This window comes from Lepidochelys kempii, chromosome 19 (assembly GCF_965140285.1).
Source record: "Lepidochelys kempii isolate rLepKem1 chromosome 19, rLepKem1.hap1, whole genome shotgun sequence".
In the NCBI taxonomy this organism is placed as follows: Eukaryota; Metazoa; Chordata; order Testudines; family Cheloniidae; genus Lepidochelys; species Lepidochelys kempii.
Window position 1 is genome coordinate 12672617 of NC_136398.1, and position 26754 is coordinate 12699370.

General features: G+C 45.7%; 1 protein-coding gene and 1 long non-coding RNA gene across 5 annotated transcripts in view; one reads left to right on the forward strand and one right to left on the reverse strand.

The window, feature by feature from the left end:
* Positions 1-5122: 5122 nt before the first annotated feature.
* Positions 5123-25349, forward strand: LOC140900545 (uncharacterized). The gene is made up of 3 exons (XR_012155661.2): positions 5123-5269; positions 12508-12664; positions 25133-25349. It is a non-coding gene; the product is annotated as an uncharacterized LOC140900545 (long non-coding RNA).
* LOC140900544 (lethal(3)malignant brain tumor-like protein 4) overlaps positions 10881-26754 on the reverse strand; it is an 84319-nt gene continuing 68445 nt past the window's right edge. For 3 of the 4 annotated variants that reach the window (XM_073317979.1, XM_073317981.2, XM_073317980.1), the window contains 2 exons: positions 20363-20425; positions 10881-15784 (listed from right to left, as the gene is read on the reverse strand). In XM_073317979.1, coding sequence (XP_073174080.1) covers positions 15656-15784; positions 20363-20425 — 192 coding nt within the window. In that variant the 3' untranslated portion in view covers positions 10881-15655. The remainder of the gene's footprint in view (positions 15785-20362; positions 20426-26754) is intronic. The other variant, XR_012155660.1, reaches the window with a different exon arrangement.

The window sequence follows — 26754 nt, forward strand, 5'->3', positions numbered from 1 at the left end:
AACTTTCATATCAGAGCACAAGTGTAAATTCTGTCCCCAAGTACTTCTGGGAAAATAAACAGTTAAATAATGGAGAGCACACAACTAGTACTCAGAAAGCAATGCCTGAACTTAGTCTGAGGACAGGTCTCATGAAAGATACAAATGAGACACTTTTACATAGGAGATAGTCAAATAATAAATCATAAACAAACTCAGGCATTTCTAAGGCACCAATCACTGTGATTTCTAAGTGCTGGAGAACTGACTCATTGACTCTAAGTGTATTTCTCTAGGAAACAGATGGAGATATTCCAATAATAAATGTACCTATCTCCAAAGGGGGAAAAAAATCTCATTTACATTAACAGTACCTGGGTGGAGATCAAATGAATAAAGCCAAGAACAGAATCATATAAAGAGTTTAAGTCAGACTTAGACTGGACCCTTATATACTTAGTACTGGGGACAGTGTAAGAATCAAACTATTAGAGGATGCTACCCATGATTATACAAGGTTGTAGAAAAATTGCATATGCTGTTTCCCCAAGTAACACAATGAAGTCACACTATTACACTCTTCACTCTCACCCCTTTGAGGCATTAAAAAGTCCAAAGATAAAAGGGAACCAACAACTCAAAACAGAGTCATCCATTATGTGTGGGAGCCATCCTACTCTTCAAACAACCTATCCCTTGGTTGGTCTCCAAGGGTCCAGTCATCCCATCCATTGAGAGGCTCATCCAACCAGCAAGCTGTCTCAGTCTCTCTGCTGCAATCAGGCCTCTCTCCCAGGAGAAGCAGAGCTCTGCCCTCCCTTCTAGCTAGTCCCCAACTCAGCTGAGCCTTCTCCACACCTGATATCTGCTGCAGGTGTACTGGGGCGGGGCTAACAGGGTCCACAGGCCCTCATTAACCCCCTCCCTGTCACACTCCTGGGCAGGGACGGACACCAAGGACTCACTGAACCAGAAAGTCCAAACTCCTTTCAAGAATGAGCCCCTCCACATCAGGCTTAACTTACCTTGGCAAAGCAGCGTGGGGAAGCTTGCACCATAGTTACCTGTTGGTGGAGAGGCAGAAGAATTCACACTGTAGGGCTGAGCGTGCAGCGCTTGCCTCCAGCAGTGAATTCCGTGTTAAGAGAAAAAGAGAGGGACAGATTCTTGGTTGTTGTAAACTGACTTTAATAGAGTGATGCTGGCCCAGAGTCTTAACACCTAAACCCCCTCCCTGAACTAAGGACTTTTGTTTACACTGAGTGCAAACAACTGGGTTGTCCAAGGGCAGTTTTGAGATGAACAATTCATTTGTTTTCATTATATTTTTAAAATTATGTGCCTGCTTTCTTTTTGATCTTGCTGCAACAGATGGATTCTTGCAGGACCCCCTCTCTCAGCAATGAGTAGAATAATCAAGGTTAGAGAGACCAGGACAGGAGTTCCACCAGCCCCAAGCACTCATTTTGGAAGCTTTAAAGAAGAGGAACATGGTGAGAGAATTGGATTTCATGTCATGCCCCGAATTCGCTAGCTGGAGAAATGAGTGTACACAGTCCCACCTGTCACGGTGTGAGACTCACCCCTGCGGCGCCTCCTGCTGGTCTCTCAGAATCATAGAATCATAGAATATCAGGGTTGGAAGGGACCCCAGAAGGTCATCTAGTCCAACCCCCTGCTCGAAGCAGGACCAATTCCCAGTTAAATCATCCCAGCCAGGGCTTTGTCAAGCCTGACCTTAAAAACCTCTAAGGAAGGAGATTCTACCACCTCCCTCGGTAACGCATTGCAGTGTTTCACCACCCTCTTAGTGAAAAAGTTTTTCCTAATATCCAATCTAAACCTCCCCCACTGCAACTTGAGACCATTACTCCTCGTTCTGTCATCTGCTACCACTGAGAACAGTCTAGAGCCATCCTCTTTGGAACCCCCTTTCAGGTAGTTGAAAGCAGCTATCAAATCCCCCCTCATTCTTCTCTTCTGCAGACTAAACAATCCCAGTTCCCTCAGCCTCTCCTCATAAGTCATGTGTTCTAGACGCCTAATCATTTTTGTTGCCCTTCGCTGGACTCTCTCCAATTTATCCACATCCTTCTTGTAGTGTGGGGCCCAAAACTGGACACAGTACTCCAGATGAGGCCTCACCAATGTCGAATAGAGGGGAATGATCACGTCCCTCGATCTGCTCGCTATACCCCTACTTATACATCCCAAAATGCCATTGGCCTTCTTGGCAACAAGGGCACACTGCTGACTCATATCCAGCTTCTCGTCCACTGTCACCCATAGGTCCTTTTCTGCAGAACTGCTGCCGAGCCATTCGGCCCCTAGTCTGTAGCGGTGCATTGGATTCTTCCGTCCTAAGTGCAGGACCCTACACTTATCCTTATTGAACCTCATCAGATTTCTTTTGGCCCAATCCTCCAATTTGTCTAGGTCCTTCTGTATCCTATCCCTCCCCTCCAGCGTATCTACCACTCCTCCCAGTTTAGTATCATCCGCAAATTTGCTGAGAGTGCAATCCACACCATCCTCCAGATCATTTATGAAGATATTGAACAAAACCGGCCCCAGGACCAACCCCTGGGGCACTCCACTTGACACTGGTTGCCAACTAGACATGGAGCCATTGATGACTACCCGTTGAGCCCGACAATCTAGCCAGCTTTCTACCCACCTTATAGTGCATTCATCCAGCCCATACTTCCTTAACTTGCTGACAAGAATACTGTGGGAGACCGTGTCAAAAGCTTTGCTAAAGTCAAGAAACAATACATCCACTGCTTTCCCTTCATCCACAGAACCAGTAATCTCATCATAAAAGACGATTAGATTAGTCAGGCATGACCTTCCCTTGGTGAATCCATGCTGGCTGTTCCTGATCACTTTCCTCTCATGCAAGTGCTTCAGGATTGATTCTTTGAGGACCTGCTCCATGATTTTTCCAGGGACTGAGGTGAGGCTGACTGGCCTGTAGTTCCCAGGATCCTCCTTCTTCCCTTTTTTAAAGATTGGCACTACATTAGCCTTTTTCCAGTCATCCGGGACTTCCCCCGTTCGCCACGAGTTTTCAAAGATAATGGCCAATGGCTCTGCAATCACAGCCGCCAATTCCTTCAGCACTCTCGGATGCAACTCGTCCGGCCCCATGGACTTGTGCACGTCCAGCTTTTCTAAATAGTCCCTAACCACCTCTATCTCCACAGAGGGCTGGCCATCTCTTCCCCATTTTGTGATGCCCAGCGCAGCAGTCTGGGAGCTGACCTTGTTAGTGAAGACAGAGGCAAAAAAAGAATTAGTTCTTCCAGCCTCCAGAGCGCCCTCTGTAGGCTGGTGTCCTGCTTGCCCCCGTGTCCTTCCCATACCCCGGTGCCCCTTTTATCCAGGGTGCTGCCCCCCAGCAGTACCCCCACAGTCTCTAGGTCTCCCATCCCCGGGGAACCCCCACCCACTATCCCCCCCTCGCCTCAGTCTTTGGCTACTGACAGTCACCACTGAGACCCCACACACTGGGGCGGATTGCGGTTTATAAGCCAATCATCACAGGCAAGGGGGGTTTGGACCTGCTGCCTCTGCCTACCCGTGGGCTGCCTCCTGCAACCCCAGTACCCTTTTTGGCCTTCCACTAGGCCTGCAGCCTGGGAGGTTTCCAGGCTGGAGATCCCCAGCTCCTCTGGCCTTCCCCCAGCCCTGCTCTACCTTAGCTACGCTCCCCAGCAGCCAGGCCCTTCTCCCTCTAAAGGCAGAGAGAGTGTCTGCCCCTGGCCCACTGCCCTCTTATAAGGGCCAGCTGAGCCCTGATTGGGGCGTGGCCACAGCTGAGCCTGCTTCCCCCAATCAGCCTGGGAATTGCTTGCTCCCAGCCACAGCCCTGTCCTGGGCTGTTTTAAGCCCTTTAAGGCTGGGGCAGGTGACCTGCTTCAAAAAACTAAAACCAATGTTAGCTAGGCACAGCCCTTTCACTCTTGGACCGGTCTTCAGCAACTGTAGCCACATAGGGCCTTCAGGGTAGAATTCTGACAGTCTCCATCTCTCTGCTGCTTCAGCTCTCAAAGGCTCAGTAAAACCATTCCCAAGCAGTGAGCATAGGCTGCTGGTGCCTTAGTACAATACTTTGCACAGTCTCTGGTGACTTTCATAGACGATCTCAAAGCACTTTACAAATTAGTCTCCAAATGCGCTTGTGAGGTAAGTAGGTATCCTCCCTCGTACTGATGGGGAAAGTGACATACAGAGAGGTGAAGTGACTTGCTCAAGCTTACAAAGGGAGTTAATGGCAAGGCTCGGAGCAGAACCAAGGAAGTGTTTCCCTGTTCCAACCACTAGACAACACTGCCCTCCTAGCAGTTGCAATACATAAGTACCAAATATGTAGATTTCTTTTTATCACTTTATTTAAGAAGCTTTAATAGGTTTACAAATCACTGTTTGAAACACCCAGCTGAGTACATAAACAGGAACCATGCAGAAACAAAACAGAGAAGGGAAAAGAGAAGATTGTCTGTTTCCACCAAGCGTGGCCTGAAACTGTCCAAGAACATCCAGATGTCTAACACCTAAGGCTTTGTCTACACTGGACTTTCGTCGGTAAAACTTTTGTTGTTCAGGGGTGTGGAAACCCCACCCCCACCCCCCAATGACAAAAGTTTTACAGACGAAAAGCACCGGTGTGAACAGTGCTTTGTCGGCAGGAGAGCTCTCCTGCCGACAAAGCAATCACCACGCGTTGGGGGTGGAATTTCTTCTGTTGGCGGGAGAGCACTCTCCTAAGTGCAGGTAGAAAAAGGAGGATTCAACCAGAAAACCGGGCAAGGATCCATCCTGAACCAATTCAAAGGCTGGAGCAGAGGAGACATGCAGTAACAGCTATGCACTACTGCTACCAAGATGTGAGGCTCAGCCAGCATCATGCATCTGGGACACTAGCATATTACCCACCAATTCAGCAGGGTCCATCAAAGTCAGGAGAGGCTCCACAAAAATGTTATACTCCAAGAGTGCATGTTTTCAGTTCAGAGCAGCACCAAGCCAACTCTTTCTGCACATATCTCCCAGATGGAATTCTGAGTAAATGAGTCATCAACTCGTGTCCCCACTCCCTGTTTCAGCGAATAGAGTGTATTTCATTCTGTCTCTGGATAGGATTCATGTAAGAGAAACTGAAGATTAACGTCCTGAAGATTTAGAGCAGGCTGCACTGCAGGGACAGGAGGACGGTGAAGAAATTTGGCAGCATGTGACCTCCAGAAGAAGAAAGGGGAGCGTCCATGTACCAGCAATGCAGATACAGGTAAGTAACCATTTTCATGATCTCTCCACAGGTATTAATGCGGATAGTGGACCAGATGATACGTCTGAGGGAAGGGAGCAGAAGGAGACTCTGCCGATTGGAAGGCATGAGATGCACTGTCCTAGGGTTGGGGGTTCCACGACCACCTGTCCCAAGAGAAGGATGCGGGTGGTGGTGGTCGGGGATTCTCTCCTCAGGGGGACTGAGTCATCTATCTGTCACCCCGACCGGGAAAACCGAGAAGTCTGCTTCTAGCCAGAAGCTAGGATTCACGATGTGATGGAGAGACTGCCGAGACTCATCAAGCCCTCGGATCGCTACCCCTTCCTGCTTCTCCACGTGGGCACCAATGATACTGCCAAGAATGACCTTGAGCGGATCACTGCAGACTACGTGGCTCTGGGAAGAAGGATAAAGGAGTTTGAGGTACAAGTGGTGTTCTCGTCCATCCTCCCTGTGGAAGGAAAAGGCCTGGGTAGAGACCGTCGAATCGTGGAAGTCAACGAATGGCTATGCAGGAGGTGTCGGAGAGAAGGCTTTGGATTCTTTGACCATGGGATGGTGTTCCAAGAAGGAGGAGTGCTAGGCAGAGAAGGGCTCCACCTAACGAAGAGAGGGAAGAGCATCTTTGCAAGCAGGCTGGCTAACCTAGTGAGGAGGGCTTTAAACTAGGTTCACGGGGGGAAGGAGACAAAAGCCCTGAGGTAAGTGGGGAAGTGGAATACCAGGAGGAAGCACAAGCAGGAGCGCGTGAGAGGGGAGGGCTCCTGCCTCATACTGAGAAAGAGGGACGATCAGCGGGTTATCTCAAGTGCCTATACACAAATGCAAGAAGCCTGGGAAACAAGCAGGGAGAACTGGAAGTCCTGGCACAGTCAAGGAATTATGACGTGATTGGAATAACAGAGACTTGGTTGGATAACTCACAAGACTGGAGTACTGCCATGGATGGATATAAACTGTTCAGGAAGGACAGGCAGGGCAGAAAAAGTGGGGGAGTTGCACTGTATGTAAGAGAGCAGTATGACTGCTCAGAGCTCCGGTATGAAACTGCAGAAAAACCTGAGAGTCTCTGGATTAAGTTTAGACGTGTGAGCAACAAGGGTGATGTCGTGGTGGGAGTCTGCTATAGACCGCTGGACCAGGAGGATGAGGTGGACGAGGCTTTCTTCCGGCAACTCACGGAAGTTTCTAGATCGCAGGCCCTGGTTCTCATGGGAGACTTCAATCACCCTGTTATCTGCTGGGAGAGCAATACCGCAGTGCACAGACAATCCAGTAAGTTTTTGGAACGTGTAGGGGACAATTTCCTGGTGCAAGTGCTGGAGGAACCAACTAGGGGCAGAGCTCTTCTTGATCTGCTGCTCACAAACCGGGAAGAATTAATAGGGGAAGCAAAAGTGAATGGGAACCTGGGAGGCATGAGATGGGAATGGGAACCATGAGATGGTCGAGTTCAGGATCCTGACACAGGGAAGAAAGGAAAGCAGCAGAATATGGATCCTGGGCTTCAGAAAAGCAGACTTTGGCTCCCTCAGGGAACTGACAGGCAGGATCCCCTGGGAGAATAACATGAGGGGAAAAGGAGTCCAGGAGAGCTGGCTGTATTTTAAAGAATCCTTATTGAGGTTACAGGGACAAACCATCCCGATGTGTAGAAAGAATAGTAAATATGGCAGGCGACCAGCTTGGCTTAACAGTGAAATCCTTGCTGATCTTAAACACAAAAAAGAAGCTTACAAGAAGTGGAAGATTGGACAAATGACCAGGGAAGAGTATAAAAATATTGCTCGGACATGCAGGAGTGAAATCAGGAAGGCCAAATCGCACCTGGAATTGCAGCTAGCAAGAGATGTTAAGAGTAACAAGAAGGGTTTCTTCAGGTATGTTAGCAACAAGAAGAAAGTCAAGGAAAGTGTGGGCCCCTTACTGAATGAGGGAGGCAACCTAGTGACAGAGGATGTGGAAAAAGCCAATGTACTCAATGCTTTTTTTGCCTCTGTCTTCACAAACAAGGTCAGCTCCCAGACTACTGCACTGGGCAGCACAGCATGGGAGGAGGTGACCAGCCTTCTGTGAAGAAAGAAGTGGTTCGGGGCTATTTAGAAAAGCTGGACGAGCACAAATCCATGGGGCCGGATGCGTTGCAGCTGAGAGTGCTAAAGGAGTTGGTGAATGTGATTGCAGAGCCATTGGCCATTATCTTTGAAAACTCATGGCGATCGGGGGAGGTCCCGGACAACTGGAAAAAGGCTAATGTAGTGCCCATCTTTAAAAAAGGGAAGAAGGAGGATACGGGGAACTACAGGCCAGTCAACCTCACCTCAGTCCCTGGAAAAATCATGGAGCAGGTCCTCAAGGAATCAATTCTGAAGCACTTAGAGGAGAGGAAAGCGATCAGGAACAGTCAGCATGGATTCACCAAGAGCAAGTCATGCCTGACTAATCTAATTGCCTTCTATGATGAGATAACTGGCTCTGTGGATGAGGGGAAAGCAGTGGACGTGTTGTCCCTTGACTTTAGCAAAGCTTTTGCCACAGTCTCCCACAGTATTCTTGCCAGCAAGTTAAATAAGTATGGGCTGGATGAATGGACTATAAGGTGGATAGAAGCTGGCTAGATTGTCGGGCTCAACGGGTAGTGATCAATGGCTCCGTGTCTAGCTGGCAGCCGGTATCAAGTGGAGTGCCCCAAGGGTCGGTCCTGGGGCAAGTTTTGTTCAATAACTTCATAAATAATCTGGAGGATGGTGTGGATTGCACCCTCAGCAAGTTTGCAGATGACACTAAACTGGGAGGAGAGGTAGATACGCTGGAGGGTAGGGATAGGATACAGAGGGCCCTAGTCAAATTAGAGGATTGGGCCGAAAGAAATCTGATGAGGTTCAACAAGGACAAGTGCAGAGTCCTGCACTTAGGACAGAAGAATCCCATGCACCGCTACAGACTAGGGACCGAATGGCTCGGCAGCAGTTCTGCAGAAAAGGACCTAGGGGTTACAGTGGATGAGAAGCTGGCTATGAGTCAACAGTGTGCCCTTGTTGCCAAGAAGGCCAATGGCATTTTGGGATGTATAAGTAGGGGAATTGCCAGCAGACTGAGGAACGTGATCATTCCCCTCTATTTGACATTGGTGAGGCCTCATCTGGAGTACTGTGTCCAGGTTTGGGCCCCACACTAGAAGAAGGATGTGGAAAAATTGGAAAAAGTCCAGTGGAGGGCAACAAAAATGATTAGGGGAGTGGAACACATGACTTATGAAGAGAGGTTGAGGGAACTGGGATTGTTTAGTCTGCGGAAAAGAAGAATGAGGGGGGATTTGATAGCTGCTTTCAACTACCTGAAAGGGGGTTCCAAAGAGGTTGGAGCTCAGCTGTTCTCAGTGGTAGCGGATGACAGAACGAGGAGTAATGGTCTCAAGTTGCAATGGGAGAGGTTTAGGTTAGATATTAGGAAAAACTTTTTCACTATGAGGGTGGTGAAACACTGGAATGCGTTACCTAGGGAGGTGGTGGAATCTCCTTCCTTAGATGTTTTTAAGGTCAGGCTTGACAAAGCCCTGGCTGGGATGATTTAGTTGGGGATTGTTCCTGCTTTGAGCAGGGGGTTGGACTCGATGACCTCCTGAGGTCCCTTCCAACCCTGATATTCTGTGCTTCTATGACGTTATCTCCAGACACCTGGAGATACAGGCTAGTGGGTAGTAATCTGCGTACTATTTTCTCGCAGAACCAGCCGTATCCCTCCTTTCATGCAATCTGCTATTTCACAGCAGGGTCAGCTCAGGGCAGCCAAAGCTAAGCATAAATGCTGCACTGCTTGGCAGAAGTCTGGGGACAGGCAGAGTGTCTACATTTTTTTAGTCAGAGACAGAAGGTCTGACTATCACGTAACTAGCTGTGATCTGTAAAGCAGTGAGGAAGTGTGGTGCTGGACATGAAGTCAAAAGAGCAATAATATTATCAACAAAAGGATAGCTAGATGATATTGCATAGGGCCATATCACCCACACTGCTGTTTTATCTTCAGCTTAAAACAAGGGGACTCCTCAAGCACTGAGGCTGTGATTCAAACACTGCCAGAGAGGCATACAGAATCCTTACTGTAAGAAAGAATCAGGCCTAGATTGATTAGCAATGAACGAATCCAACACAAGCTTGTTAAAATCCAACGCAAGGCTTGTTTCATTTAGCAGGCACAAAATAAGCTATGTGCACACATCTGTATAAGAAGAGATACTCAGAATTCGAATGGGACAAAATGATTCTATGATTCTATGATTTCATGTGCGCTTGAACAGAACAGTCTGCATTTGGGTGAATGGGTGTAAAGCTTGTCTACAGCACTGGAGGCAAAGGATTCTCAAAGATTTGGATGAAGGTGTTTGATGGAATGAGATACATTAAGGCTATAGCACAACATATTGATATTGAGCTCACTGTGCTGACAAAAATACATGCAGTATGTAAAATTCCAAGTGCATAAAGATACAAGAGCACTGAGAACTAAAGCAAAACTCAATTTGACCAGGGGCAAAATGAGATGTTACTGAGCAGACACTGACTAACTTATCTAGATGCTTTAATAAAAAAAACAAGTCATGGGTTAGTGCAGATCAAAATATCTGAAAAAAATCATTGAATGTGAATACTATGACTCCTTACCCCGACAGGAACAGTTCTGGAAGTTATGTCTAGATTTCAAAATGCCAGTGTTTTTAGTTTTGGGTGCACAACAAGGGTTTTGGCAGGTCCAGCTTCAGCTGAGATAGTCAAAAGTCTGCACCTTCAACTCCCCCCTTTTGGTAGGTATAAGTTTAAATGACTTCCCCTTGGGATTGTCTCAGCCCCTGAGCTACATCAAAGCATCATCTACAAGAATTGACTATGTGGATGGGTGGAACTAATTGTTAATCTGCTAATTTGGGATGAACGTGAACACCATCACGCTGCATAATGTTTGCAACATATCAAAAGAAGAGAACTTTAAAGTCAACATGAACGAATGCCAGGCTGGGCTGACTGAAATCAGTTATGTGAGACATAATAAGTGACAAGAGTCCAGCCAGAAACAGAAACAACTGTACAAATAGAAAGACCCTCAAATGAAGAGGCCTTACACAGATTTATGCGGATGTTAACGTGTCATCTCTAATTTGTTACAAATTAGGTACTTCAATCACAGCACTTCTTGAGGATAGTACAAAATAGCATTGGGATGAGTGGAAAGAAAAGAAACTTTAGGGGTTAAAGAAGTTGTCACAAGAACAGAAATCCCGAAATGTTCTGAGATTATGAGCCTAAAATCTCAGTTGATACAAATTCCCATTTGTATGGGAGCTGTCCTGTTTGACGATCGCCTGGAGCACTAACACAGAACAGAACTACACTCATTTTGGAAGCAAAAATACTGGAACTTGTCTTTGGCTGTAAGCAGTTTCATGGGTATGATTGTGAACACAAAAAATTCCTCAAGTCAGCAGATTCTGACCTTTGTCACCCTTACTCAGTTCATATGACTGTAGGCATGAAATAAAGCCCACTTCCTTACCAACACCCATGTCTGTCAGATCCTTATTACAGTAAACTCAGGAAGAATCAGTCACACTGAAACAAATATTATATTAATTTTATTCACAATTCCAGAAGAAAGCATCAGTGGTAGTTCAATGTCAAACATGGGGCAGCTAGCATAAAAGGTTCAAGTATTAAACAGCAAACAAGTTTCAAATGCTGAAATGAAAACCTCACTGTGAATTTCCCCGTTTTGCTCATATTTCCAGTTCAAGTCATAGAAGTTTGAAAATATACTAGCTCATCACATGATGGAGAGAATGTCAAAAAAATTAAAGCTTTCTGTGGTATCATTCCCTTAACAGGGCATAAAAGTAGCAGACAGGAAATCTTCTACAGCTGAACTGGTTTATCCCCTGGGCTGATTCTTTTTCTTTGGTTGTATGATTTTGCTATCAGTGGTGCCGACGACTTCTGTCCAACTCTAATGCGATTAATGACACAGAGCAGAAATTTGCTACCATCAGTTTACAAGGATGTTCATTTGTGATGAGACAGAAATTTGAAAACAAGACTCCCTGTTAAGAGGGATTAAAAAGAAAAGATCTGAACATTTTGGATTTCTAAAAAGGGGATGGGAATGCAACATACTGTACAAATATAACAAAAATCATTTAGAACTTCTGCTTTCCAATTGCCTTGCTGATCCATGTGTAATAATTGTCATGCTTTGTATTGCTGTGTTGATGAAGTCATAGATTTATCTTTGATTGTTTTTTTAAATGGCTGTTGTCTTAAAACTGAAATTCAGTCTGGCTGACAGCTCTTTTTTTGCTTATGTTCAGTGGTCCGATCATGAAAACCCCCAAACCAAGTGACAAGAGCCAAAAAAATTTTCTTTCTACTTTAAAGGAAATTAAAGAGCAGGTTTCAAACTAACAAACAAATATAATTCAAACATGTGCTTTCAGACCTCTTGCTTAAAGACAAATTGACTAGTATTTACAAAAGTGGCAGCCTTTATTTCTAAGATATGTCTGCACTGCAGCTGGAAGTGTGCTTCCCAGCTTGGGTAGACAGACATGCACTAACTCCACTTGAGCTAGGTGCTAAAAACAGCCGTGTAGCTGGGGTCTAACCACCCAAGTTTGTACCCTGGGGTCTGGGTGGGTTTGTATTTAGGGGGCCTACCCCCAGCTGCTGCTTGTACTACCCCAGCTACGCTGCTATTTGAAGCATGATAGGTTGAGCAGAGCTAGTGCATGTCCATCTACCTGAGCTGGGAAGCACGCTGAAGTAAAACTTCAGGTGATTTACTTTTTTAGCTTTCCAATGAAATTATTGGAAATGGGATCTTGAACAGTTATTGTAAAGTTGCTTGTTTTTATTAAAAATAGATATATATGTGGAAGGAATAGAGCTAATAATAGATACATGTTCTTGCTTATTCTGTGAAGAAAGTGACCAGATTAGAAAAATAAGCACAAGAAGCATATTCCCCCTCCTTCTATCCCCAAACGGTTCCCTTCCTTCTTCCTGGCTGGAAGCTACCACTATTGTTCTTCTTGAATAAACTCCAGGCAAGTACAAATTCTCTTCTTTGATGTAGCTGGCTAGAAAGCCCCTAAATTAAAGATCTCACTTCTCTCTGAATAATCCCAGTGATTGCAACCCTCATGGCTCGTTTCACTGATGTTCATTTTCTTTTTTTCCCTTTTTTGCCAGGAGCCAATCTGCTGTTCCCACTGAGGGTCCCAATTTAGGGAAGGAAGGAAAACAGGAAACTCAGTAGGACCTGCTTATTGGGAACAGAGACATAGTGAAACACTGCACTCACACAGCACAATTCATCAGACAATGTCAAAGCACTTTACATGGATGGGTAAGTTGTATCCTGGTTTTACAGATCCTGGGGAGGCACAGTGATGAAGTGACTCACTGAAGATCACACAAGCAAGTCAGTGGAATAACCAGGACCTGAACCCAGGAGTCAGGCCTCCCACACCCCTGCTCTAACCACTAAGTAATGGTGCCTCAATTAGAATGTGAAGTGTGTCAATGCATGAGATGTACTACTTGTGATTCCAATTATAGGGACCCTTTGCTTAGGGTGAAGTTTACCATAAAATGAAAAGCTTCACCATAAAAAGGAGCCCACTGTATTCTAAGTCACCCCACAGCATTTCTTTATATAGTACCAGTACACTCAGACTGTGATAATGAAATTGCACTCTTTGGTGATTATCCCCTGTTATCACACTGGAAATGTACTTATTTTATAAAGTGCATATCTGACCCAGCACCACAAAGCTGCCTTAAATTACTAAACTCTACTGCAGTGGTGTATGCAGTGCACCATCTGTTATTTAATATTTCAGATTAATCATAGAAACTCCCTCCCACCACTCACTTACAGTAGCTCTTCAGTGTGGAAGGCTTAAACTCCTTAACTCCTTGTACAAAAATAGAAAGCTGGGAGACATATTGCTCCACAAATTAATCCTACACTAAACAGATTCAGCAGCCTGGATTCTGCTCTATTTACAATTTTAAAGGACTTTTTACTTGACGAAGGTTACAGAGACCTTGCTCTCAGAAGCTGAAAAGTAAAGTTCGAACATGGATGTAGTGGCTGGAAGACCAACAGTTGCCCTTATGTTTGTGTCACACAGTTGTGTTCAAAGCGTTTAAATAGAGGTTGGTAGTTAATAAGTATTGCGGTAGGTGTGGGACTACGACAAAGGCAGCTACACTGGTGATGTAGACTCCAAGTACAACAGCTGGGGGGTTTGGCGGTGTCTGAGGGCGGTTCATATCTTCCCACCATGCAAACCCCTGGGAAACTCATCCAGCAGTGGTCTTGACTGAGGGCAAGCATGAGCCAAGTCATATAACATTAGCCCTGCTACAGCATTCAGAAGTGCAAACTCTCTTACATACACCAAGCCTTGAGTGGTGGGATTCTATGAGGACAGAATCTGTCCAAGCTCGTGAGGATCCCTCTGAACACCCCCGTCTCCCACATGCACACAAAATCCCCAAGCGGATTTCTGATATGCAACTACCCAGTGAACAGGTTGGCCAGGGATGAAGCCATGATGGTCCAAGGCATGGGAGGTCGCAGAACAGAACTCTTGGGGATGGAAAAAGTGATCACTTCCCCCAGGTTTTGCTATATTGAAAGGAGTTTTCAGTGTATTAACAATTGTGTGTAATTGTCACATATTAGGCATCACACAAGGGGCCTTCTGCCTCTAAAAATGACACTGTGTCTTTTGGAAGAGCAGGAAATATTGCCAGTACTTTATTGGTACCAAAGTGTACGGATTGTTATGTATTGCACAGGGACATAACGACACACTTTGTCCCCCCCCGATACAATTACTACCTGTCTCATTCTGGACAAGCTAGTTCCCTTACTTGAACCTCTGCCTTCCCCAAATAGGCTCAGAAAGCCTGGGACTGTCTGGTGCCATTGGCAAGTTGGGGGTAGGGAATTTTAAGCAGAGGTGGCTGCCTCGCTCTGTTCCTATTCTCTCTTGGCAGAAGCCTCATCTCAGTCCTGCATGCAAAAGGCACTTTTCCCTTTCCATTCAAATCCTCAGCCTCATCCAAGGAGCCTTCTCTGCCAATTCTGCCTGCAGTGATGCTGGAATGCTCCAAGGAACTCTGATATGACAGTGCCATGACAAGCTTTAGTCATTCAACACAGTGCCTGCTGTTAAAAACTAAAGCAAATGTTTTTAGGAGGTCCTGTTCACAATGGGAGGAGAAACATGCTAGCTACAACTGGGTTTAAACAGGACTGTTTAAACATGGTGCTGCTCTTAAGGTGGTGAGGGTCTTAGTGAGACCACCAAATTCATGAATGCCCTTTACCTCAGTAAGATCTCCATGGTATAGAGATGACAATATTCCAAACTATCCCTTGTGGGCATGCACGAGCTAGAATCATTATTCTAAATACCTTTAGTGTAGTCCACTCCTTCAGTAGATATCTCTGCCCAACCACTGCCTGTCTTAAAACAAAACTTCCAATCACTGGCCTATCTTAGAGCTCTCTCCAGTTGCCTTTATCAAACCTGGTGGAATGAAGTCTTTTAAACTCTGCATTCAGAAAAACTGGACCATGTCATACGAACCTTTTGGTCTGAATTGGAATTGCTACTTTCTTTCCAAAAATAACGTAAACCATCCCTGTGATGGAGCCGTTTTGACCCCCAATGTTGCGGTTCTGTTGGTCTGCAGGCATCTCATTAGCTGAAAGTATTTGACAGCCAAGAGCAAGATGATGAACTGTGGGATTTTAAAACCAATCTGGAAAAGGTCAGCAGTTGATTCCTAGTGGTGAGGAATTCAAGTGCATTGCTTTGAAGTGCAACCCGTCCTCCTTTTTTCTCCTACTGCCCCCCTCAAGTTTTAAACATACAGAATATATTGTACACGCTGGTGATAATTCAGACTCTTTCAGGCACTATCATTAGACAGAACAGTCATTTTGCTCATAGGGTTTTGCTTGAGATAGCAGCTCCTCTAATAATATCACCCTGGATTCCCCTTATAACGGGAGGTTTCTTCTAGATCTTAAAAAGAGATCAATATACCAAAACCAATTTCAATTACAAAATATAATCATCTCCTCTTCCTGGAAGTGACACCACCCCTATCCCAGGCTGGGGCAGGATTTTTACATCTTCAATATCCTTTCAACGGGTTTCACATTAAGTCAGTCTGAAACGTGATTAGGCCCCTGCTTACAAGTGTTCCAGTCAGTCTATTCAGCACTGTGTAAAGCAGGCACTAGGCGCTCGGTTGCTGATGCGGTCCCCCTGTTCCTCTTTGTTCCCTCTCGGCCTGCATCAGAGGGATCTTTTCAGTCTTCTTCTGCAGATTTGAACATGAGGATGGCATTGTAGATTTTCAGTGCAGGACCCAGCTTAATGCTCAGTATTTTAACTATGTCCGCCTGGTTCAGGAGGAGGAAGGCTTCGCCGTCTATCTGCTGTAGGACAGAGAAACAGTACGAAATGAAGATTACTGCCAGGAAACTTCCATGATTCCCTCCCCAGCTCCCGGCTTTCAATTAAATAAACATAATGTATTAGGTGCTGATGAAAGAAAGCAGCGTGACAAGCCTTGAGCTCCTGTATTTATCCACAGATAGGCATGCACAAGCTAAGCTTCCCGCACATGCTACCCTTTTCAACATGACTCAATCCTAATGTAGACGGACCATCTCTGGAAGTGAAAGCACCTTTGCTCAGATTACTGATAAGGGTGCAGTTAGTGGCTGTTATGATGGCTGGTTATGTCTATTAGGAACTATATTGTGGCCTAAGGATTACTTCTATTTTAAAATTCAGATGCAATCAAGGATCCTACAAACTATTCAGAAAGTAAAATCATATACCTGACTCTCCAAAAAATCATGAAAAATCATGGAAAGCAAATCTCCAGTAGGATGTTATTCAGAAACCACACCAATCATGGGCTGGAGTAATACAACACTCTGCTACTTTATACAGAGCTTCTTGAAGTCCCATTAAAACTATTCAGGGCAAAACTTAAAGGTGAAGGATCTTTGACCTGCAGATCTGCACAAATGCTTTGGTCACACATGCTGAAATCTCATAGCTGAGAAACAGTTTCCTGTGATTTAAAAGTTTGATTATTTTCAGAACTACAATTCTGCTCATAAATATGGAGTCTCCATGTAAGCAGAAAACAAAACAGATTCATGAGTAATCAGTTTAAAAGGCGTAAAATGGGATTGCTTAGTTTAGGAAGGAGAAATGAGAGAGGTATATAAAACAATGCGTGGTACGGTGAAGATAAAGCGTCCGCTCCTATTTACCCGCTTTCATAATACAAGTGCAAGGGAACGTCCAATTAAATTGAAAGGAAGCACATTTAAAACTGATTAAGGTACCCCTCTTCTTATGTTTTTACAAAATAGGTATTTAAGCTGCGGAACTCACTGCCGCCAGGTATCACTGAGTCCCAGACCTTAGCAATTTTTTTTTTTAAAAGGGAGTAGACATTTACATGGATTAACAAGAACATCCACAGTTACCCTAGAGAGGATAAAGTTATAGGCAAGCGTGACAAGGTGTCCTGAATCAGGAGCTAACAACATCCTGTCACTCTGATACCCACTGGTATTATATTATTTGGTATTAATTGGGACCTAATTGGACAAGTAGTTGACTGAGGGTGTCAATTAACTGAGTAGAGCTACCGCTGAAGGGCTAATTGAAAGGGCAGTAGCCCTAGCAGGTGGGACTATATACATGACAGGAAGGAAGTGTGAGAGAGGAGGGAGTCTGAAGGAAGGCAGGACTGGCTGCAGGGAAGCTGGCTATGGAATGTAAATACATGTAAATAAAACACTACAGGCTGTAGCCTGTTGAAAGAACATAATAAAGCACAGCGGTGAAGGAAACCTGGAGTGGTTGTGGTCTGTGATTAAGGCCTGAAAGGACTCTCTGGGGGACCACCCCGTGATAGCAAACTACTCCATCAATGTCCATTACAGGGATCTGCAGCATCTGGCATGGGCCAATGTCACAAATAGGGTCCTGGACTAGGCATGGCACGTTTCTGATCCACGATGACAATTCTTACATTCCTAGGATTTTTTCTAACTGGAAATCTGTTGGATTTTAACAATTGGCTGAGTAACGTGGGTCTGTCTAATTACACTGGACAGTCAGGTGGGCAAGGCAAAGAAATGGGAGCCAGATCTTATTTCTGTTCCCCTATTCATAAAAACACTGCGCAATCTTGTGCAAGTCACTTAACCTCTCTGTGCCTCAGTATCTGCAACTGTAACATGGGAATGCCAGCAATGCTCCCTAACTCATAGCGGATCACACAACTTAATTCATGAATGTTTGTAAGGTGCTCAGGACTGCTGTGATGAGCACATTAGAAATGCCTAGAAATAAACAGAGAACTGCTTAAATAAAACCAAATGGATCTAAAAAAAAAAAAAGCATGCTGCAAAGCAGTTGTATATTTCAGCATGATATTTTGAGGCTGATACAATTATTACCACTTCACATTGATCCTGTTACTTTCTAAGTCATTTTATTTTAAAGAGACCCAGTCCTGAATTAGTCCCAGATACAAATGTAGTATACCATAGGCACTGATATTATGTGTCACTTTGTTCCAGCCTGCTTGGCCTCTTTCTAAAATTCTTTGCACAATTAGTTCTCTTTAGTGCTAAGGTAACTCAATAAGAAAATAAAGCATCAACTTTCTCTCCTCCCCAAAGCCTGCGCTGGATTCATTTACCTAAACAGAATGCAGTTACAGGCCTGATTACATCTAATGGACTATTCTAGTGGAGTTCAGAGGTTCTGCCACTCACACCTTAATTCTTGCCAGATGCTGGCTAAAGCTCAGCCCATTATTAAAAGTGTTTTAATTTCGACCTGACAATTTAGTTGTTATACAAGTCTGAAAATACATGAACCCCTTCATGCCAAGGGTAGGGACTGGTGCTGAGCAGGGCTCTGGACTGCTGGAGGCAAGAGGTGAAATAGGAAGGAGCTATGCTGGAAATGAAATTAACTCTAATTACAGATATAAAAAGTTTAAATGGTGGATTTATTAGTAGATTTACCACTAGAATCTCATTTATCCAAATCTCTATTTTCTGAATACTTTGTCAGGAATCGGGTTATTTCCCTCTGCTTGGTTACACTAAAAGGTCCCCTATTTATGTGGATAAATTCCATGTTCCCCCCCTATTTAGTTAAACAGTGTTCCACTGTAATATTACCTTCTGTACAGTACTTTTTGAAAGCCTCAAACTGTTTTACAGAATGAAAATATGTACCGATATACATAACTATGAGCATGACTTCCATTTGCCTGCCACTGAAATGCAGCCATCTCAGGGGTGCAATCATTTATGTATATCTGGATTTATTAAAAGTATGCCCATTACAATGAGCACTATGTACTATTATTTATTCGGAACCCAAGAACATGCTAAGTGCCTCACAGAACATAGAGAAGATAAAGTCCCTATCCTCAAGAACTTACAATTGAAATAGACAACACACTGATGGTGCAAAAAGGAGGCACGAATAAGCAAGCTGATCAAAGGAGTGTTAAGTACACCTTGAGTTGCACCTGGAAATGTAATCGGAAGCCAGTAGAGTCCAGAGAGTAAAGGTATGATTCATTAGAGAAAGTTTGCTAAGTAAGAAGACAGCCAGGTTCTGCAGTAGCTGAAGTTTTTGAGTGGTGTTAAAAGGCCAGGCAGAGTGCAGTTCAGAGTAATCCAACTTGGGATGTGACAAAGGCAGGGAAAACTGTGGCAAGATTTGCATCCAAGAGGAAAGGCTACAACTTCCAAAACAGCTGCAGATTCAAAAAAAGGTCTCACCCGTTGTTGCCGCCTAGGAATCCAGGAACAGACAGCAATCCCTAAGAGAATCCCCAGGTTGCCAACCTCACTAACAAAAGCAGACATACCTAAGGCTGCGTGTCTGTCATGGAGGTCACGGATGTCACAGATTCTGTGACTGTCCGTGACCTCCGTGACTTCTGCAGTGGCTGGTACAGCTGGCTCAGGGTCTGCCTGAGCCAGGCAGTCCCTGGGTTAGCAGCAGCAGCAGCAGTTTGCATGTCGGAGGGGGCTCAGGGCTGTGGCAGGGGGTTGGGGCAGCACTTATCTCGGGGAGGATGGGGGCTCCCAGAAGCAGCTGGCATGTCCCTGCAGCTCCTAGGCGGAGGAGCCAGGGGGCTCTGTGCGCTGCCCCTGCCTGCAGGCACCATCCCTACAGCTCCCATTGGCTGTGCTTCCTGGCCAATGGGAGCTGCGGAGATAGCACATGTGGTGGGGACGGCACACGGAGTCCCCCGTCCTTCCTTCCCTTAGGAGCTGCAGGGACATGCTGGCTGCTTCCGAGGAGCTGCGCAGAGCCACGTAGGGAGCCTGCCAGCCCTGCGAACCATCCCCCACCAGCACAGGTCCCAGGCCACTGCCCCTCCCGCAGCACCAGCAGGTGTTCCAGGCCATGTCCCTCCCCCCTCCCCCTCAGTATCAGCAGGGGGGTCGCGGACAACCCCCCCCCGCATCCGCTGCGCCCCTAGAGCACCCCGGCCCAAGTCTTAGTTAGGGGTATATAGTACGAGTCATGGACAGGTCACGGGCTGTGAATTTTTGTTTATTGCCCGTGACCTATCCATAACTTTTACTAAAAATATCCGTGACTAAAATGTAGCCTTAGGCATATCCCATTACTTGAAGGAGCAGATGAGATCTTCAGTGCAGTGCAGTGCAGTGCAATACACTACATGATAGTCCAAGACAGGACCTGAAGAATAACCTATGCAAGTTTAAATTCACCCTCCAGTTTTAAAGTTTTACTCATGCTGGAATTTGGCTAGGATGCTGCAGCTCCCCAGAAGTGCCACATTCTTTTTCGTAAGCAGAAATCATAGCTTAGCTAGGCACTAGGCACCATGCACCATGACTCCAAATCAATAGAAAGGCAAGAGCACGTAGCTGGCATTAGAACCTCCAGTGCTACAGGACAACACTTAATCAAGCTTTACTTACCTCTTCCCTGAATACCGAAGCTTGTTCCTTACAGCCAGGTAAACGCTGGACAAAGCTAGCCACCTAAAATATATAGTGGAAATAATGCAGTTAACACAGAGAGATTAATGGGACACCCTCAACTTAAAAACCGTATTTCCATCTTAGTATCTTAGTATGTTCTACCTATTACAGTTACAAATGACATCTGAAATGTCTATAGCTGAAAGTGATGTCAGCAAAAGTCTCTTTTTCCGTTTGTCTCCTCTGTGCATAGTCAATTCCACGGTCTCCCATGGAGAGTCCACCAGTTTCTCCCTTGCTGAAAAAGCCCTTACAAAACATTGACATTATTTTTAAGGATTTACAAATCAATCAATCAACCAACCAGGAGGTATGATTAAGAGGGCGCTCTGTCAGAAAACAGAACTTTTGGAAATTAAGATAATGTAAATGAGTTGACAGTGTCCCTAAGAGGCAAGATTTAGACAAGTAAATATGTATCACTTGCCCAAGGAAGGGAAACAACAGTTTACACACATGTGAAAAGAGGAAGCACTAGGGAGAGAAAGGAACTACCATTCAGTTATGGTGAAGCAAGGGAGTAGAACTACGACCAATGGGATAAAATGAGGAAAAGTTAATTTTGCGTTGAGTAGCGGGAAAAACTTTCTAATGGTGAGATGTGTTCGACTGTTGAATAGTCTCCCCAGGGATGCGGTGAAAGCCCCATGAGTTAGTTTATTTAAAACTGGACTATACAGTGCACTATATGGGGGAAGAGAGAGAGTAGAAGAAATAGACTAGTTGACTTTATGTGTGTTGTTTCAGTCTCTAACTTCCATGGTTCATGGAAGATTTGTATATCAAGGCATAATTTGTTCAAACATCTCTTACTAATTGGATGCTTCCTATAGGGAATGGCTCTATTTCATAAGGCATGTTCACTTGAGTTGGTATAGATGTGACATTTCTCCCACCAATGCAAATGGACAAGCAGTTAAAAGGGACACTGTCTAATACTATTTCCTCTCTCTTCTTTTTAACTCCTGATTGCCCAACCCCATCCTCTCCTAAAAAGCACGGATACAAAATGCCACCTCCTACTGATTCTACTGTTTCTGAATTTAGCAAATATTAATTCTTCCTTCTCGCTCCCATGAGACTATACAGAAATGAAGCAAACAGGGTTCCTTCTGTTTACAGAAAACTCCCATTGATTTCATTGGAACTGTAGGTGCCCAGCACCATTTAGGATCAGGCCCAGAGTTTAACTACTATTGCCGGGCCAGCAGGGAGAGTTCTGTTTCAGAAGATCCACACAAAAAAATGGTAACTTTATACCACAAGGAAATTTGGGGTTTCTGAATGGTGAGATATGAATCCAGCAGCCTAGGTTGTTTGCAGAGTTAATTTCTCCTTGGTTTCCCCTATGGAAAATTCCTATAGAATTTAAACAAAAATTAAGACCTTTCTATAGGTTTCTGAATTGTGCTACAGAATTTAATAGAAAAATCTATACTACATGTACACGCAACAGGGTGGTCTGTCTCCTTTAAAGGGCAATGGGGCCCAGAGCTAGCCAACCCTATTCCATGATAGGGGCCCTTTAAGAAAATAGATGTTTAAGGGGCTAGCAGACAAACTGGGAAAGGGAGCGAGGGTTAATCAAGTGGCTACCCCTGAACACAATAGAAGTCAGCTATAAGGTGACTTTCAGGGGGCAGAGAAGAACTGCAAGGGAGCAGCTCCCTGGAATGGGAACCAGATCCTGGATACTGGTGGGATAGAGAAGCCTGCCTGAATCACTGCACAGGCCAAGAGAGAGGGCTGTAGAGTCCTGAATGAAGGGGAAGGACTTGTGAATCCAGGCACCAGAGCAGGAGGAGACATGTGGAAACGACTCTGCAGAGAGGCTGCAGGCTGCAGTCGGATGGAATTGCGAGGGGATGGAGCTGGAACAAGTTGAATGGGAAGGCACCAGGAGAAAGACTGGGCCAAAGAGGAATGTACAGTATACTATAAAACAACAATTTAGACCCTAAGAGAGGGAATGTTACTTTATACTTTGGGCTGTGAAGGGTTATTTGGGAGAACCAGGAGGGAACTGAGGGCAGGGTGTCTGCAGAGCGACACCATGCCATGAGAGGGCATGCTGTGAGACCTGCTAGATTAGAATACAGTAATAGGAGGTTCAAAGGCTCTCATTGTCTAAGATCTTATGCCTGATTATGCATTCCCACTCCATCCACGTATGGAGGGGGGTCCTCCTCACATAGCTCTCCACCTCCATGAGGAAGAAGGGCTCAGGTGCTTCATGCCAATAGCCTCCCCACTCCTCTGGCCCAGCAGAGAGTACTTTGCACTGTTGGGGGCTGCCTGGGAATAGAATCAGGGAAGGCCAAGGGAAGCAATGATGCATGGCCAAGAATGAGATTGGGGGAAGCTACAGTGCCAGGGACCCAGTGGGGGCTGTTAGCCACCAGAGTTGGTTCGGAGATACAGGACTTGTGCATGGATACCTCTGGCCTCCTGCAGATCTCCAGGGATCATCAGATTTGTGGGTGGGCTCTAGGGCTTTTCCTGTGGGATGGTAAACCCCAACCTGCCCTTCCCACAGGGAAAGCCACAAAGCCCCCCACATGCTGTGTGGTGATCTCTGCGAGGATATGAGAGATGCCCATGGGAAAAGTCCCCACCTGTGGCTCTGCATGCTGGGGAAAGAAACAGGAGATCTGATCCATAGGTTTTAGAGCAATTTCTAGAGAACATCCTGTGACGCTGTCACGGAGTCCCTGGGCGATGCTCTGGAACTGTTCCCCATGAAGCCAGTCAGGACTCTGGGGCAGTCGCCTTTCTGTGAGCAGCCTGTCTTCAGGACACACAACTCCCACAGCTTCCACCTTCCTGGGTCTGACCTCGGAGCATTCAGCATCCTCTGCCCTTCCGTGCGCTTCCCCCAGCGAGTCCGCTCACGCAGGGCTCCTGGGGAAGCCAGAGGGTCCTGCCCCCCAACTTTGCAGTCAGACGTGACTCTCAGCCAGCCAGTAAAACAGAGGTTTATTAGGTGACAGGAACATGGTCTAAAACAGAGCTTGCAGGTGCAGAGAACAGGACCCCTCAGCTGGGTCCATTTTGGGGGGGGGGGCAGTGAGCCAGACAACCACGTCTGCCCTTCACTCCATGTCCCAGCCAGCCCCAAACTGAAACTCCCTCCAGCCCCTCCTCCTCTGGGCTTTGTTCCTTTCCCGGGCTAGGAGGTCACTGGATTCCTTTGTTCTCCAACCCTTTAGCTCTCACCTTGCAGGGGGGAAGGGCCCAGGCCATCAGTTGCCAGGAAACAGGGTGTCGGCCATTCTCTGTGTCCAGACTCCTGCACACACATGCCCTCTAGGGCTCTGCAATGATCATACACCCTTATCGCACCACCTAGATACTTAAGAACTTCATAGGGGAAACTGAGGCACCCCCACACTATTCAGAGGAAACATTAAGAACAGTCCCACTTCGTCACAGACGCTCTGTACCTTGGGGGAACACCCTGCACGCCCATGTTCACCCTTATAAAATGATTGCGTGGTATCCAATGCAAAGTTTTTCATGTCGGGTGTCTTTGGAAGGCTCATGATGCACTGAGCATTGTTGTTATAGTAATGTTATAGGTTGTAATTTTATGTATATAGTTATGAGGCAGAAAATGTGTCCCCATGGCATAAAACAAGCCCAGGCAAAACTCTCCAGGAAGAGAGGGGCAGTTCGTACCTCATCAGGGCATGTATGGGACAAACCCAGCCCAGCCTCAAAGGAACAAAGGACACTGGCCTAGGCAGCAACAAAGGATCTGTTGGACTCTTGAGTGAGTCACCCCCTCCCTTCCCTTGGGGCTTGTCTACACTACCAAGTTTTGTTGACAAAACTTATGTCGACACCCATAAGTCGACAAAACAAAAATCGCCAAAGGGTGTTCACACTTGCTCCTTCTGTTGACAGATTATGTCCACATTGGGGACACCACAATTGACAGGGCGAGCAATGCACCACGGGTATGTATCCCACAGTGCGTGTTGTGGGAAGGCAGAGCTGATCGCTGCGCATCTTGGGATTCTCTCTGAGTTCTCCCACAGCCCCGTCAGCTGCCGAGAGCAGCATTGTGAGTAGCTCTGTAAGCTCTCGGTGCTGAGGAATGGCAAAGCAGCACAGCAGTCTGTCCCCCTCCCCCTGCAGCAATCTGTCCCCCTCCCCCTGCAGTCTGCCTGCTGCTGTGTTCCTAGTGCAGGGCAGAACAGGAGCAGTCCAATGATTCGCTCTTTGTTTGTTCCCCAAACGGAGCAGCACACAGATACTTCCCGGGGCTTTGAAAGGGGAGGATGCATGCCTGCAGGGCAGCAGAAATCAAAACACTGAGCAAAGCAATCAGAGCAGGCATTGTGGGATACTGGCGGAAGCCAGTTCTGTCAACAAAACAATCCACAGTGTCTACCCTGGCTCTTTGTCAACAATAAAGGGAGGGGAAAAGACAAAAGTCTGTTGTAGAGGTGGAAGTATTTTGTTGCGACAAAAGTCCCATTGTAGTGTGTACGTTCTTGCTGTTTTGTCGTGAAAAGGCAGTTTTTGGTGACAAAACTTGCCAGTGTAGACAAGCCCTTGGCCAGTTTGGGACTACAACAAGGTAATGTTCACCTGACTCTGAAGGGGGGGGCGCGCGGGGCAAAGCCAAGAGGGAATAAAGAACATGATAAAAGGGAGAGACGTTTGCCATACTCTTCCTCTCTCTTCCATTTCCATCTACAGACTTCACCACCAAGCAACTGAAGTGCTGATCAAAGGGGAGAGCCTGGCTGAAGAGCTACCAGTCAGCCTGTGATGAAAAGCATCTAAGTTTGTAAGGGCACTGAAAGTGTTAAGATCAGCTTAGAATGCATTTTGCTTTTATTTCATTTGACCAAATCTGACTTGTGCTTTGACTTATAATCACTTAAAATCGATATTTGTAGTTAATAAATTTGTTTATTCTAACTGAAGCAGTGTGTTTGGTTTGAAGCGTGTCAGAGACTCCCCTTGGGATAACAAGCCTGGTGCATATCAGTTTCTTTGTTAAACTGACAAACCCACATAGGCTTGCAGGATCCAGCAGGCATAACTGGACACTGCAAGATGGAGGTTCCTAGGGTTGTGTCTGGGACGGGAGATATTAGCTAGCATCATTCGGTTGCACAATCCAAGCAGCAGCTGGCCAAAAGTGCCCACTCACGTAGCTGGGAGCAGCTTACATGCCTGAGGCTGTGCGTGAACAGCCCAGGAGTGGGGGTTCTCACAGCAGAGCAGGGTAAGTCTGGCTCCCAGAGTCGAGAATTGGTGTGGCCTAGCAGATCAGCGGTCCAGATAACACCAGGGGAACATCACACATCCTCAATGTCATGAAATTCTATAGGGCTTCTTCCATAAGGGTTGCAATGAGGTCTTAGATTTGAGCTAGGATACTGAAGTCTCCATAATTCTGGCATCTTTAATTACCCCTTTCCTCTGATGGATATGCCTTCTAGCATAGATCTCTATTATTATACCTGGTAACAATTTTGAAGGTAGTGGGACGCTGGAGTCTAAGCCAGTATGGGGCCTCCCTGTAATAACATATCAAAGTAGGATTGACAAGGCCATGTGAAAATATGCAAATAGGAGCTAGTATTAACAAGAGCTTTATAATCCACACGCAGCTTGCACAAGGACAATCTCCCACAGCCTTCTGTATTAACATCTCATGCGGGATTAACTAATGAGCAATTCAAGCTCTGTCACATATTAATAGATCCCTGGGACTCGACCCTCCCAACCCTACCATCTAACTCCACTTTGAAAACATGACAGGAAGCTTTCAATAAATAATAAGCCCTCATTCAAATGACAGCTCTTTTTGACTGGTCAGTATTATTGACGGCAAGCCTTTACTTGGGTGTCTCAGATTACTGCTGGTCATTCATTTCAGCTGCTCTCAAACCTTAGAGATTAAAATAAATTATTTTTCTTTAATGTGGGTTTTGTAAATTAAATAGATCTTTAGTTTCAGACTAAAGGAGAATTTTCAGAGTTCAGAGGCACCTGGCACCAATCACTGACCAACAACTGCCTGGCAGGAAGATGTTACGAGTCCAGCTTTCAAGGACAAGCTCTAGTTAGTGTCCAGTAAAACCTAGCAAGTCCTGCTGTCTTTAGCTTCTTCACAGGCCTTTGTACATCCTGGTTCTTCATGGGAGAACTCCATGGGAGAACTCCATTGACTCCATGGGAATTCTGCAAGATTGGATCCTTTTACTGATATTTAGGACAAAATCTGATATGCCCTGTTGTAACAATTGAGGCCTAGAAGGCCTATTTTAATTGTTAGCCTAACTGGTGGAAAGTTGGTAAATGTTTAT